The sequence below is a fragment of the Corythoichthys intestinalis genome, chromosome 1 (assembly GCF_030265065.1).
Source record: "Corythoichthys intestinalis isolate RoL2023-P3 chromosome 1, ASM3026506v1, whole genome shotgun sequence".
Classification (NCBI taxonomy): Eukaryota; Metazoa; Chordata; class Actinopteri; order Syngnathiformes; family Syngnathidae; genus Corythoichthys; species Corythoichthys intestinalis.
Window position 1 is genome coordinate 7,798,446 of NC_080395.1, and position 14,092 is coordinate 7,812,537.

General features: G+C 39.3%; 1 protein-coding gene across 1 annotated transcript; it reads right to left on the minus strand.

The window, feature by feature from the left end:
• Nucleotides 1–442: 442 nt before the first annotated feature.
• Nucleotides 443–12,330, minus strand: LOC130915119 (gastrula zinc finger protein XlCGF57.1-like). The gene is made up of 3 exons (XM_057834907.1): nt 12,019–12,330; nt 11,673–11,765; nt 443–5,644 (listed from the first exon to the last, which is right to left on the minus strand). Exon 3 carries the CDS (start codon nt 5,634–5,636, stop codon nt 4,293–4,295), a length of 1,344 nt encoding a protein of 447 aa, XP_057690890.1. The 5' UTR covers nt 5,637–5,644; nt 11,673–11,765; nt 12,019–12,330; the 3' UTR covers nt 443–4,292.
• Nucleotides 12,331–14,092: the final 1,762 nt, after the last annotated feature.

Below are 14,092 nucleotides of genomic sequence, written 5' to 3' on the forward strand. Positions count from 1 at the left end.
TTGGGAGACGGTAATGTAAATGTGGTGTGTTGAAGGTGTGCCGTATAATGAGGACCGGATTTTAGGGAAACCGAAGCAAAAACTGGAATGGATTATGTAAATCGGTGCGCAGGAAAACCCGGACCGGGTTTTTTTTTTTTTTTTTTAAACTGGATCGGAAGTCTGGATCGGAATTTTTCCCGTGTTCCGATTCGATGCGCATTTTTTTGCCCATATCGGCGTCCGATCCGATCCAAATATCAGATCGGGACATCTCTAGACTCAACGGCATCGTCCGCTGCACTGGTGGTCCCGGCCGTTCTGCTCGGTCATCCAACGCCTGGCATCCAGGGCATCCTCCCGGTTGTTCTGCTCGGTCGTCCGCCGCCTGGCATCCTGGACGTCCATTCGGTAGTCTTCCGCTGGCGCCCCGGCCATGTGGCCACCTGTTCGTTCTGGTGAATCGGGTTGGTCTTACCAAATGCGCTACTGCCCTCCAGTGGCCAGTTTTATTGCTTTAGAATGGATTTTCAACTTTGTGCTTTGGAGCTAAGTTGAATCAAAACCTAGAGATGTCTCTTGTTTAAAAAAAAAAAAAGTAAAAGACGTATACGTCTTTGGGACACACAAACAATTAAAAATAAAACATATTTATGTTTTTGGGAGCAAATTAGTTAAGTTCAACGCGAGAAATGGTGTCCGGTTGGCAACTGCGGTGAAGTGACCCGCATTTTGTAAATACTTGGTCAAGTCAGCCGTACATTCTCTTTAGTTGCTTTTCCCTTTCAGGTTCAGAGACAGACAATGCACGCCGATTCCGTCAGATTTATAAGAGAAAATCATGACAATAATGTTGTGTGGAAGAAGTCATTTAGTAAACAAATGATCCATGCAGCGTTTTAATGTTTATTTGAGAGGACAATAAAACTTAAATGACATTATCTCACGCTTTACTTGGTTGATTGACTTCAAGTAAAAACGAGAGGAAACGTCAACTTCCACACTTTCAAATGAGACCAACCAGCAGCACATGGGTGACGTAATTACAATGTGAAAAGTCTTCAAAGATGACATGTGTCACCACTCACTAAATTTAACTCATAGCCATAGGTGGGTAGAGTAGCCAAAAAATTACTCAGGTAAAACTAGCATTACTTCAAAATGACAATTACTCATGTAGAAGTAAAAAAAAGTATTTGGTGAAAAGAGATCCCAAGTCATGAGTAACATTGTGAGTAATTGAATTCGATGTTTGATTCCTTTTTTTTTTTTTTTTTTAATTTCTCAGCACAAAGTTATGTATATGAACTGTTATACTGTACAATAACCCAATACATAACATTAAGCCAAAGAAATACACACAAAAAATATTGAATTTTGGTAAGAGAAAAAAATTACGGAAATGAAGCATCATTCATCCAAGGAGCCCGAGTGCCCTCTAGTGGAGAAAATAGTTTCTAGTTTGAATAGTTGAATATTAACTAGTTCCTTCATAGTTCCTATTATAAAATTAAAAGGATCATATCTCTGGTTTTCTGTAGTCAATCAGTGCCAAATAAAAACAGGTTAAAATCTGCGCTTTTGAGTCATGTTGTTACGAGTACGAGGGTAGCGCTCCATGTCAAATACTTTATTTTTTACTTGCTTTAAAGAAACCACGTGATTGAACAGGCCGGCGAGATCATAGAACGGAGAGCTTGAGTCTGATTGATATAGTAAGAGTCATGTTTCGTCATGTTGACGTCTCATTGATGAAACTGGTAGAGCCACTGTTGGCATCGCTCGGAAAAAGAAAAAAAGTTCTAAAATCGAGAATAGAAAAAAATTAATGTAGCGGAGTTGCGTTTCTTCTACACAAATCTACACAAGTAAAAAGTATGGCCTGATAAAACTACTATTTGAAGTAAATTTTCTCGAAAAGTTACTCAAGTAATTTGCTGCTCGAAGCATTACCATCTCTCACCAACTGATAGTGAAGTCTATGCCTAGCGAATTTAAACCGCTCTTATTTGATATCACTACATTTAAGTATTTACTTATGGATTTTTTTCTGTATTTTCTGCCTGATTGCATCTAAACAAAACATGTTGAAAGTGCACGGTAGTACTTTGGGTGTCAAATTCAGCTATTGAAGGAAGTTTCGCCAGTGTAGTACATTTTGGCAGAACACCGGAAGCAAGCAAGATGTCAGGTGATGACATTGTTATTAACAAGACTTTTTCAACATTTGCAGGGTGGGCCAATAAAATGTTACCAATTTATAATCATACACAAGCTTTATAAATAAGTTTATTCAAAATTTTGGATTAGTAATATACTAGTAGATATTATATCTCTAAATTTAAGCACAAAACATCTGATTTTGAGTCCACTTGGAGGATTTCTCCGTTCCGAACCGAACACCAAGTACCGAAACGGTTCAATATATAATACTATTTTTAAGACAAGTAATTCTTATGATAAATGTTAGTATGAGTTATAATTTGATATTGAAATCCTTCTTAATGTTTTTGTTTTAATAAAGTTTGTAAAATTATTTTAAGTGATAGGTCGCCATTCTTGTTACGTCGCAGTGCGTGACGTCACTGGCCCCGATGCCGAAATTCCAGCGTGTCGTGTTCTACCCTTCCTATTTGAACCAGATCTGAAAAGTGAAGTGCAGGACAGCACTGTCGGTCGTTCACAAGACGAGCTTCAGGGAAAAATGCGTGCAGCAAATACCTGATCAGACAAAAGTTGGGCAAAACTGGTGATGCACTCGCTGTCTCAATGGCAACAGAGCAACAGAGTGCTATTGGGAACTCGGGTTGGGAGCGAGAGTGTTGGGAACTCCGGTTTTATTAGCAGATATTCAAGGTAAGCATATTGTGTTTTCAAACATCCCTATATAATTATGTAGATTGTTAGCATCCAGAGCTGTCGTGTGCTTACAGTACAGGCCAAAGAGCACACCTTGTGTAATCCATGTCTTGTACATTGTAACGCGTGGTAGCTTGGATACGTGTATAAAAGTACCAAAAAGGGGAAAAGCTTCCACTTTTGCACATTTATTCACAAAAAATAAGATTTCCACCTTGACCACTCTTCACTGGGGAGCTCAGCAGTACGCAAACCCGTGTTCCCTGACGAACTCCAACATTGTTGTAAGGTCCACGTCAGTCACTGTCGTCACTGTAGCGTGCCATAGTGCTTTAATTATTTAGTATGATTTGGGGAAAACTCCCACGAAGAATAGTCAACAAAAAAGATCGCAAAAGAAATCCAAATCCGTGTTTTTTACACACTCGAAGATCCAGGAATTAGACCGATCCCATGACAATGTTCCAGCCGCGATCAGGCCGTCGATTCCACAAAATAGACTGATCGGAAGCCGCGGTGGGACCGACGAATCAAACCAATGGACAGATCCGAAACCAATATTGCAGACGCGGTGGGACCTTGCTTGACTGAGGATCCAGGATACAATGTTCGGGCGCCAGTTGCAACGCGTGGTGGGTAGGACACGTGCACACAGGGACCAAAAAGGGGGAGAAGCTTCCACTTATGCACATTTATTCACTAAAAATAATAATTCCACCTTGACCACTCACTTCACTCCCCTTGTTTCCATTTGACTGGAAATTGCATCCAAAAGCAGCACATCGTGGCAATTTACTTCGCGAGTTTAGGCATCAATAAGCAATTGTTGAACACGCTACACATTTGGAAAGGTGCCATTGACGTCATCACTGCGAGCCCGCAAACCATGGCGTCAACTAACGGTCAAAATATGTACTAAACATTATAAAATATTGCCATTGATTTAACATTTTATGTGTTTCTAACAACATATTTTAGTACAAGAGATCAATTGTGGTTTATTAGAGCCTACATGTATTTAAGTTAGTGGATCACTTAAATATATATATATAAAGTTAAGCCAAACTTTTGAGCTCCGCCGCAACGTGTCCATGATTCTAATCAAGTTGCAATGCACAAACGCGCTTCTTCTGGCTTCCTTTACGTGGTTTCCAGCAGCAATTTTTTTCTGCTCGGCGGTCAGGACATCGAAAAATGGAATTGAAATTTAAAAATTTGAACGGTTCCGAGAGCATCGGAGTGTTAAAACCTGGTCTCATCGATGCTCAACCCTATCGATGGGGGTGGAGTGGGGGGCTTCCCCATTAACCGCAAAAAACGAGGGATCACTGAATTTCAAAATGCGGACAATCAGAAGTAAAATTGTGAAAAGCAGTTAGCCGTAAATTAATAACGTGTCTTTTTGCGTGATTGTTTAAATTTTCCTTCCGGCTGTATCTGTTAGCACAAAATGATCAGGGAAAAGGTTTTTCCCCGGTTTGTGTACACGTGTGCGTTGTTAACTGTTGCTTACGACCAAATCTTTTATCGCACATAGGGCAAGCAAACGACTTCTCTCGAGTGTGTGTTCTTGTGTGTCTGTTTAGACTTCCCCTATCAATGAATCGTTTACCACAAGCTCTGCAGACAAAAGGCTTTTCTCCAGTGTGTGTTCTTGTGTGATGTCTTAATAGTACTTTTTGAGAGAATCTCCTATGGCAAACTGAGCAGGAAAATGGCTTTTCTCCAGTGTGTGTCATTATGTGTTTCTTTAAACCTCCCTTCTCAGAGAATTGTTTACCACAAAATGTGCAGAGATGAGGCTTTTCCCCAGTGTGTAAACTTGAGTGACGATTTAAGTGTATCTTCTGGCTGAATCTTTTACCACAAAATGTGCAGAGATAAGGCTTTTCCCCGGTGTGTGTACGCGTGTGTGTTGTTAACGCTTGCTTCCAAGAAAACCTTTTATCGCAAAGTGTGCAAGCGTAAGCCTTTTCCCCAGTGTGTGTCTTTGTGTGACTTACTAATTCTAACTTCTGGGCGAATTGTTTACCACAAGATGTGCAGACAAAAGGTTTTTCCCCGGTGTGTGTAAGCATGTGTCTGTTTAAGTGATGTTTCCGCGAATATGTTTTAGCGCAAAGTGAGCAGGCAAAATCTTTCTCTCCAGTGTGTGTTTTAATGTGACGGTTTAGCTTTTCTTTCCGAGAGAATCTTTTATGGCAAACTGAGCAGGGAAAAGGCTTTTCTCCAGTGTGTGCCATTATGTGTTTGTTTAAACCTCCCTTCTCAGCGAATTGTTTACCGCAAAATGAGCAGGCGAAAGGCTTCTCTCCGGTATGTGTACGCATGTGTGTTTTTAAGTGATGTTTCCGAGAATATGTTTTATCACAAAGCGAGCAGGTAAAAGGTTTCCAAACTGCATTTGTCTCTCTTTTCAATGAGGACTTGCTTAAGGATGTTGAAGCATTTTGCTCAAAGTCATTATCTTCATCATCAGTGTTGGAATCAGACGAGTATGATGTTACGTCGTCACTGTCTGAGAACAAACCGTCAGGTTGCGATCGTCCCTCTCCTTTTGTTGGCAGGTGTTGAAATGAGCCGTCGCTCGAAGATTCCTCTTCTTCGCTCTCTTCGCTTGAAGCTTCGTCTTCTTCACTCTTCACACCGACAGTCACTGGAAACTTTGGAATTTCATCATCCTGTTTATCTTTAATACTGGAGGTCTCTGGGTCGTCCTCCTTTTTGATGTACGCCATCTCCGACTCCTCCTGTTTAACGACGAGGGGATCGTGCTTCTGTGGGTGAAGCGCTTTCATAGTGACATCTGCAGGACAATGGAAATTGAAAAATATCACGCCATTTGCTAAAGCCGAGCTTTGCTCAGTCTCCCGCCGTGATTTTCATGTTGTGTATTTTTTTACCGACATTAACTCATTTGCTCCCCAAAACATATATATATCTTCTATTTTTAATTGTTTGTGTCCCAAAAATATATTTACCGTAATTTTCAGACTATAAGCCGTTACTTTTTTCCGTCATTTTGAATCCTGTGGCTTATAGTCCAGTGCGGCTTATTTGTGGATTTATTTGGGTTAATAGGTAACCCTTCATTTGTCATAAGACTTGTCATAAGACCGTCATAAATATGACATGACACTACCGTGGGCATTACTGAATGCTTATGTCAGTAGGTGTCATTCGGCAAATTATGTCACTAATTATTTCCAGCTTAGATCTTTAACATCCATTCAAAAGTGAGATGATTTGCCAGATAACACTAAATGACTTCTGTTATAAGCATTCATTAATGCTCATGATAGTGTTATGTCATAATTATTGATTGATTGATTGATTTTTATTTTGAGCAATAACATCCAAAAACAACAAGTATGGAGAAAAAAAATAAAAAAATAAATAAAATAAAAATTAAACAGTAATGATGAATGTAACAAAAATAATAATAATACATACACGTGTAGCTCGAAAAGGAGTGGGAAGAAGCCGAGCTTTTTGAGTCCCACCCCCATTTCACTCCAAAAATTCCATAGGAATGCAGTCACTTCCCTACAACAGCTGTACTAATCATAATGATTACATCGATAATAATAATAATTAGGGCTGTCAAACGATTAAAATTTTTAATCGAGTTAATTACAGCTTAAAAATTAATTAATCGTAATTAATCGCAATTAATCGCAATTCAAACCATCTATAAAATATGCCATATTTTTCTGTAAATCATATATATATTCTGTAAAATAAATTGTTGGAATGGAAAGATAAAACATACGGTAGATAAGGACTGTAGTGGGCATTTCACTCTACTGTCATTTAAATCTGTCTATGCTGTCCTCACTCCGAAGCGTCTACTTTTTCCAAAGCTAGACAGCTAGTGAACGACGCCGTAATAATTAGACTTCTTCCTTTTTCATCTGATTTATTAATAAAATGGCCTCAAACCATTGTCCTCTTTAGACTGTCGTCTAAAAACTACAAAACAAAAGTACACAAGCATTGCATTAGCAACAACGTTAGCTTAGCACGCTATACAGGTTCACTAAACATAAACAAAAAGCGTTTCATACAAAAAAATAGAACATTTCGCTTACTAACATAATATGTACATTCTTTACAACAACCATACTTGCGGACAAATCTTGTCCAAGGATCATATAAGCACAACATTATAGGCCCGAGACGTCGTGCAGCCATAATGAACTGGCAAGAAAACAATAAACCATGTCGCAAAGCGACCACAAGAGTTCGCTGTTGGACAGCACAAAAAGCCTTGCTGTAAAACTTACCAAAAGGCAGAATACTTTCTGAGCGGGACATGTGCGTTAATTCGTCAAATATTTTAACGTGATTAATTTTAAAAAATTATTACCGCGCGTTAACGCGATACTTTTGACAGCCCTAATAATAATAAGAGCAGTAATCATAATAACACCAATATATAGATTATATATAGATATATATATAATATATATACATATATACATACACACACATCACTAATAATAAATATGAGTAACTATTACATATGTACTAAATATTATACATAAAACATGTAATATTTCTACATACGCCCAAGACATTTAAAGACCTCTTTCTGTATATCTTGACCAGACCTGATGTTTATACAGCAATTTGAATTTCTGGATACTTTGACACTGCTTATAATGTAATCCCAAACTGCTCCAGAGTTTTACCCCACATACAGACACGCAGAATCCTTTAAGAGTAGTACGAAATTTTGGTTGTGAAAAGTTAGCAAATCTTCTCAAATTATGAGATTGCTATTGCACTGTAAAAAGACATTGTAAATTGAGGGGTAATAATTTATGAAATGCTTTAAATAAAAATATTGATGTGTTGTATTTAATTATGTAATGTAATTATGATTGTCTAATGATAGTCTTATGGCGCCACTGTCAAATAAAGTGTTACCAAATACCATAACTAAAAATTGATGAAACAAGCGGAACAGTAACTGAAGAAATAATTACCAGAGAACATAAATTTTAATTGTTATTTACATCTGCAGCGCTGCAATGCATGCTAGGAGGCATGTTGGACGACAACAGTGATGACAGCAGGTGGCAGCAGAGGTTGACTGTCTCTCACAAGGGAGCAGTGATAGCCAAATGAAGCTTCTTGAAGCAATAAAGCTTAGCAGCCAATTGGTTCTAAGCTTCATGTTGGTTTATTAGGTCTTATGACAGTCATGTGATGCCGCTGTCAAATAGTATCATTCTTTCATTGTCCAAGCCGCTTATGTTACCAATTAATATCTTTTGATATAAATATCCTATAATACAGTGAGGACAGCTGCGGCTTAAGGTCCGGTGCGGCTTATCAATGAACGAATGCAGTTTTCATGCCAAATTTGGTGGGTGGCGGCTTATAGCCAGGTGCGCCATATAGTGCGAAAATTACGGTATACGTATTTTACATTTTTGACAAGAGGCATCTCTAGGTTCTGTTGCACCTAAACTGCAATGCACAATGCTCAAAACTCATTTTAAAAGCAATAAAACTGGCCAGTGGCCACTGGAGAGCAGTAGCACATTTTGTCAGAACTCATCTTGGGCCAGGAAAGAAGTGAAGAGAAATAGTCAGGATCTTGTGAAGACGCGTGAGAATTTGAGAAATAAGTGGAGAATGATCGGAGAGAAAAAAGGCAAATGACACTGGAGGTGTGCTTTGAAAAGAAAACGAAACCATCGTCAAAGAAGGATTCAAACAAATCTATCTTGATGAGACAGACGGTGACGGCCACAACAGCGTCAGGTTCCACATGCCTTCTACAGAGCTCAAGTTGCGTTACTCCTGAGCCCGAGGTTGAAACCAACGATGAAGATGATGAAAAAAGTGTGACCGATCTTGATCCGGACTCATCAGATTACTGGGAGCCACCTCATTCAACCGGGAGCAGCCGAGAGCCTTTCCCGTTGTTATGTGCGCAAATAGTTCAACATTTCAATAGTTTAGTTATGTGTAAATAAATTATTACGTTGCGATCAAAACCTCTTTTTGTCTTGTTGTTTATGTTATTTTGTAATAAAAGGAAAACATTATTCAGATGTTTGGGATGTAACTAAAGCAAAAAATAGCTGTGTTAAAGTTATGTTTGAAATGTAGACTTTCACAAAAAGCTCAATTTCTCTTTTTTTCATCAGAAATTGGAACATTTCTCAAAATGAGTTATTTTCTAATGCTGATTTCTAAAGAATGGAAAAAGATATGAACTTGTTTTTTTCTGCTGCAAGAAGAGAGTCTAATCTTTCTTTTGCTGGGTTCCATGTTTATATAGCAATAGAAAAGAATTTTCTGTGGGAATTGCAAAATCAGTCAAAATCCAGTAAAACGGCCGGGAGCGAAGGGCCTTGCTCCGGTGAAAATGGCTGGGAGTGAATGAGTTAAAGGCCTTGTTCAGACTTGCAGCCAAAATCTAATTTTTAGCCCACCAGATTGTAAAGGGTGTTTCAAACCAGCGGCAGCCTAGTGTGAAGGGTTCAGCTGCAACCCATTTATTGTATATTTTTAACAGGACATCTCGGCGAAAGTGAACGGTTGTCTTGGGTGGAACGGTAAGTTTGAATTAATTTACGCCAAGAGGCTAGGCCCAAAATGGAACCTTGCTCTATTTACAGAGCGCGGCCGCGATGACGTCAACAATGCGTCCAATAGCAGAGGGGCAGGCGTACTTATATCTGTGCTATCAGGCTGTTTTGGCAGGTGTATACGGGTAGTCACCAGGTTAGGACATTCAAGACTTGCATGACTTTGACATTACGACGCCGGAGTGTCCTCCACCATTTGTCACCAGTCTTTTTTTTTTTGAAGTCACATAAACAGTATCTTATTGTGCCTCACTTATTTTTTACTTTATCAACATTACATACTGTACGTCTACATACTATATATGGCAAAAACACTCAGGTGACTTGAAGTTCCACTCTGAAACCCCCAATTTGGCTAACTTTCAAAATTGTTAGATATGCATGTGTGATACATCATTGGAAAGCTTAAAATCTCAATTTTCTGGGGAAAATTTTTCAAACAGGAGGGCATTTAAAAAAAAAAAATTAAACAGCAAAACCCAATCTGGAGGCGAGAGCACGCGAGAGCAGAATTACAGACGCCATGACTTTAACGAGATATTATTGCGTACTTACCTCGTTTCGATCCAAAAACTCCATGTAGCATGTCTCACCGAGTGTTAAGACACAGCTGTTAATGGCCACAGCCGGATTTTGGGGGGATTTTGTGGGTGAAACATGGTAATATAACAAGGGTCGCGATGCAGAAATCGCAGACGTCAAGGAGTGGTCGAGATTTTCTTTTTCATATATTTACCCTTTTAAATGTTTTTGTTGTTTCAATTTTTCTTTGTTTGGATCCATTATTTGTCATCTAACACAGGGGTCCCCTAACTACGGCCCGCCTCCACATTTGGTCCGGCCCCCTGAACAATACCAGAGAGCATTTTGATCCCCCCCCCCAATAGTAGAGCTGGGAATCTTTGGGCATCTAACGATTCGATTACGATTCAGAGGCTCCGATTCGATTATAAAACGATTATTGATGCACCCCCCTCCTTTTTTTTTTGTTTTAAATGTTTTGTACATTAGTTCCAAAATACTCTCAGGCTAAACCAAACTACTATTTCAGTATCAAGTTAACATATAGCAGTAAAAAAAATATACAAAAATAACAGTAAATAAAAAACTAGTCCCCATTCTATATCAGCAGCTTTAAACTACATTCAATTATTTTAATGTTGTGAATCAACTGTTAAAGTTGTTAAAATTGCTCCCGTCATTCCATAATTTCCCTTTTGTCTACTTTCGACATGTGAAAGTTTTAAAACTATTTTAAAGATAGATTCAAATCAATATTTTACCGATTTAGGAGTATTTTTGATAAAAAGTTAATTAGGTTTGGTTGGAAGGTTCGCTACAACAGCCTTGCAGGGAAGTGTACTGCTTTAAGATGGCGGCCGTTTACTACGCCCGCATCTAGCTTTTTGTAGCTGTGCTGCTAACGCTACCGTATCTATATAGCATCTAGTCCTATATAGATGATATCTACCGTAATATTATGTCGATGTACTTCATAGCAGCTTTTCGGCAGCAGTCAGGTATGTTGTTTGGTTTTTTTTATCTCGTAGCATGAGTTGAGCTAGAGCCGTGAGTTGAGCATTGGCATTACCCGAGAGACCGGGTAATGAGAAGCATGATGTTTAGCTACTCTCGCTCCCTTCCTCATTGTCCCAAAGACCGCGCGGCGCGTTGAGTGTGTTGTACTTCCGCTTTACTTTGCATATTTCAATAATCTGAATTTGGATGTTTGTGAATCGTTCTCGAATCTTCCACGGCCGAATCGCGAATAATCTAAGAATCGGAAATTTTGCACACCTCTACCCAATAGTGTTATTTATTTCCTGGCTTTTTTCTGTGAAGAAAGTAAAGAGCGTTATTTGGTTATTATCTATTTAATTAATAGTGTTATTATTATATTTTATTATAATTTTTATTTTATTATTATAATTATAATTTTATAATTTTATTTATATATGTATATATATGGCGGAAAACACAGACAAGACTAGAACAGCAGTTTCTGCTCTTGTACTCCTCTTTAAAAGAATGAATCATTAATCACTTATATCGCCCATCCCTACTATTCAGTGGTAAACTTTTGGTCTTTTTACCAAATACCAAAAATGCAATTTTAGCCATTTTAGGCGCCGAATTTTCCGTCACATCTTGGACAAGACCAGAATAGGTTGGCATGGAGTGGGGTACAAATAATGGTAAAGCAGGTCAGTAATGTCGTGATCTTACCCTCATTTTGTTTTTCAGTTGCTCGTCGTGGTCTGGATTTCCTCTCCTCGTCTTCTACGGCTCTACTCTTTAGCTTGATGTTTTTGTGTTGGCCTTTAAAACAAGTCGAAAAGCGTCTCATGCAATTAAACGTAATCACTCTAATGTTAACCAAGCGACCCCCCTTAGAACAAATTTTTAAAAGTGGCATTCTGCTAAAGCAATCGAAATGCGTTAAAGCGTCTTGGCTAACGAGCTAAGCTAAGCAAAACGAAGTTATGCAAGCCTGGAAAGCTTCAACATAAAGCCAAACGACTTCCACTAAGCTGGACGTTTTAGTCCATTATACTCTTACTTCGGTACTTACCTGATGAGAATACTTTGAAGGAGCTCGTTTGGTGAGGAGAAGAGAACACGGAAGAACGGCCAGTCCCGCTTAGGGATTAGGTCAAGAGAGAGTTCTTCCGGAGCAGTAGTTCACGGAAAGTCTTGACAAATCCGAGTAGAGATTTTTGGACGTCGCCCTCTAGCGGTGGCCGTCATTGCTGGAGTATTAACTATTGATGGAAATTAGGGTTGGGAATCTCTGGCATGAAGCCGATTCGATATGTATCTATAGACCCTACTCACCTACGTCACAAAATGGGCGTGTCGCTGTTTCCAGCCGCCATATTGTACCTATTTTTTAGACCTATTCTCATTGTTTTCAATTAGTCGAGCAAGTTATCGAGCAATTCATGGAAGCCCCGGTGTTATCTGACGCTGTAAACTCATTGGATGCGTTGCATAAAAGGCGTTACGTGGAAAAGTTTCAGTTTATCCATTCGCCAGATCCGTATTTGATGCCTAAATCGATGTTTTTCGACCCGCTGGCTTCGCCTGCCATCTGCTATCCTGATATTTACAACTATCTTGTCCACACAAAATCAGCCTATTCTCACGAAAGTTTGAAAAACTTTAAGAGCTTGGAGGCTTATAAATGCTACGTTGCTGGTTGGGTGAAACAGTTCCTCGTACACGAAAATTCGGCAGGAATCTTGTGCTCGGAAGGTGAGTTACGAAATTTTCAATTCAAAATCTTTTGTTCTTGCTAACATCCACTGTCAAGTCTAATGTATTTCATGTCATTTTTCAATGGAGCTAGGGCTTTTAATGTTTATATGGTTTAGCGATAGCACTCTCACAACATACATATATAATATGTAATAAATATGAAGTGCGATAGCACTACTCCAGATTGTCCCTAGTTGAATTTATTTTTTTGCTTTTGACCTCAATAGTGAAATTGTTAATTAATTGTATGACAACTGTCTGATTATCCCCTTATAATTATATATTTTCAGGTAGTTCATTCACAACGTCTGAGTGTATGTTGTCGGTGATTAGCCTAGCAATGATCTTAATTGTGGTTGTCAGCCCAAAACCCTCTAAATATATCTTAAATGCATCTTACCAGATATAAAATGACTACTACATAATCTGTGGTAGTCGTTTGGAGCCCAGTTTTCTCGTCGAATTGCAGCAGTCAATCTCGGTCTCCTCTTCGGGTCTCTCGGAATACGGTAAAACTTCAAGTCTCTCCGTCTTATCTTCTCTGTTTTTGCAACCGACCGCCACAAACGACTTCACCATTTTGATTATTAATGTTAACGAGCAGAAAAACACGCCATAATAGGAGGAATTTACGAAGCGCTAATGCATTACCATAACAAGTATACGGACAACATGGCGCGGGGGCGTGGCTGTGACGTCACGTGAGTAGGGTCTATTATACAGACCCGGCGGCAAGGGCGGGCAGTAGGGGGCCGGGCCCGCCCTGAGAGACTGCTGTGCCCGCCCAAGCTCGATTAGACTGTATTGTGTAATTTTTTAAAAATCTTCCACAAAAACACACACACGAGGAGGACGAACCCTCTATTCCAGTGTTTTTCAACTGATTGTGCCGCCTCCATGAGATATCGTCAGGTGTGCCGCGAGAAATTATCCAATGTCGCTTTTTTTTTTTTTTTTTTTTAAACATTGTCGGGCAAGGAAGGAGTAGGCAAAAAGTTCTCGACTGTGTGCAGATGAGCGAGGCATAGCAGGTGTTGCGTTCAAGAACTGCTCGGATTTCTAGCAATCAGCCATTTTGCTCTCCGCAACAATGTGGACCCCAGCACATCTACTGTTCATCATTTGACTCGTCAAGTGTCGATATACACAAAAGTGTCCTTCCCATTTTATCCATATGTGACGACCGTCAATCCTCCCTCTGTGTTTTATTTCAACACATTATCGAGGACAGCAAGGTGGGTGATGGCTAGAAATCCGAGTAGTTCTTGAATGCGATACGAGCAGCTATCTAGCGCCATGGCGCCATACAAGCTTAAACGTCATCTCCAAATGAACGCCTGTCGCTTCAGAACAAGTCGATAGACTATTTTGTTCGCCTTCGTGAAAAC

Coding starts and splice junctions, on each gene's coding strand:
- LOC130915119 (XM_057834907.1), bottom strand. CDS start 5,636: ATGAAAGCGCTTCACCCACAGAAGCACGATCCCCTCGTCGTTAAACAG.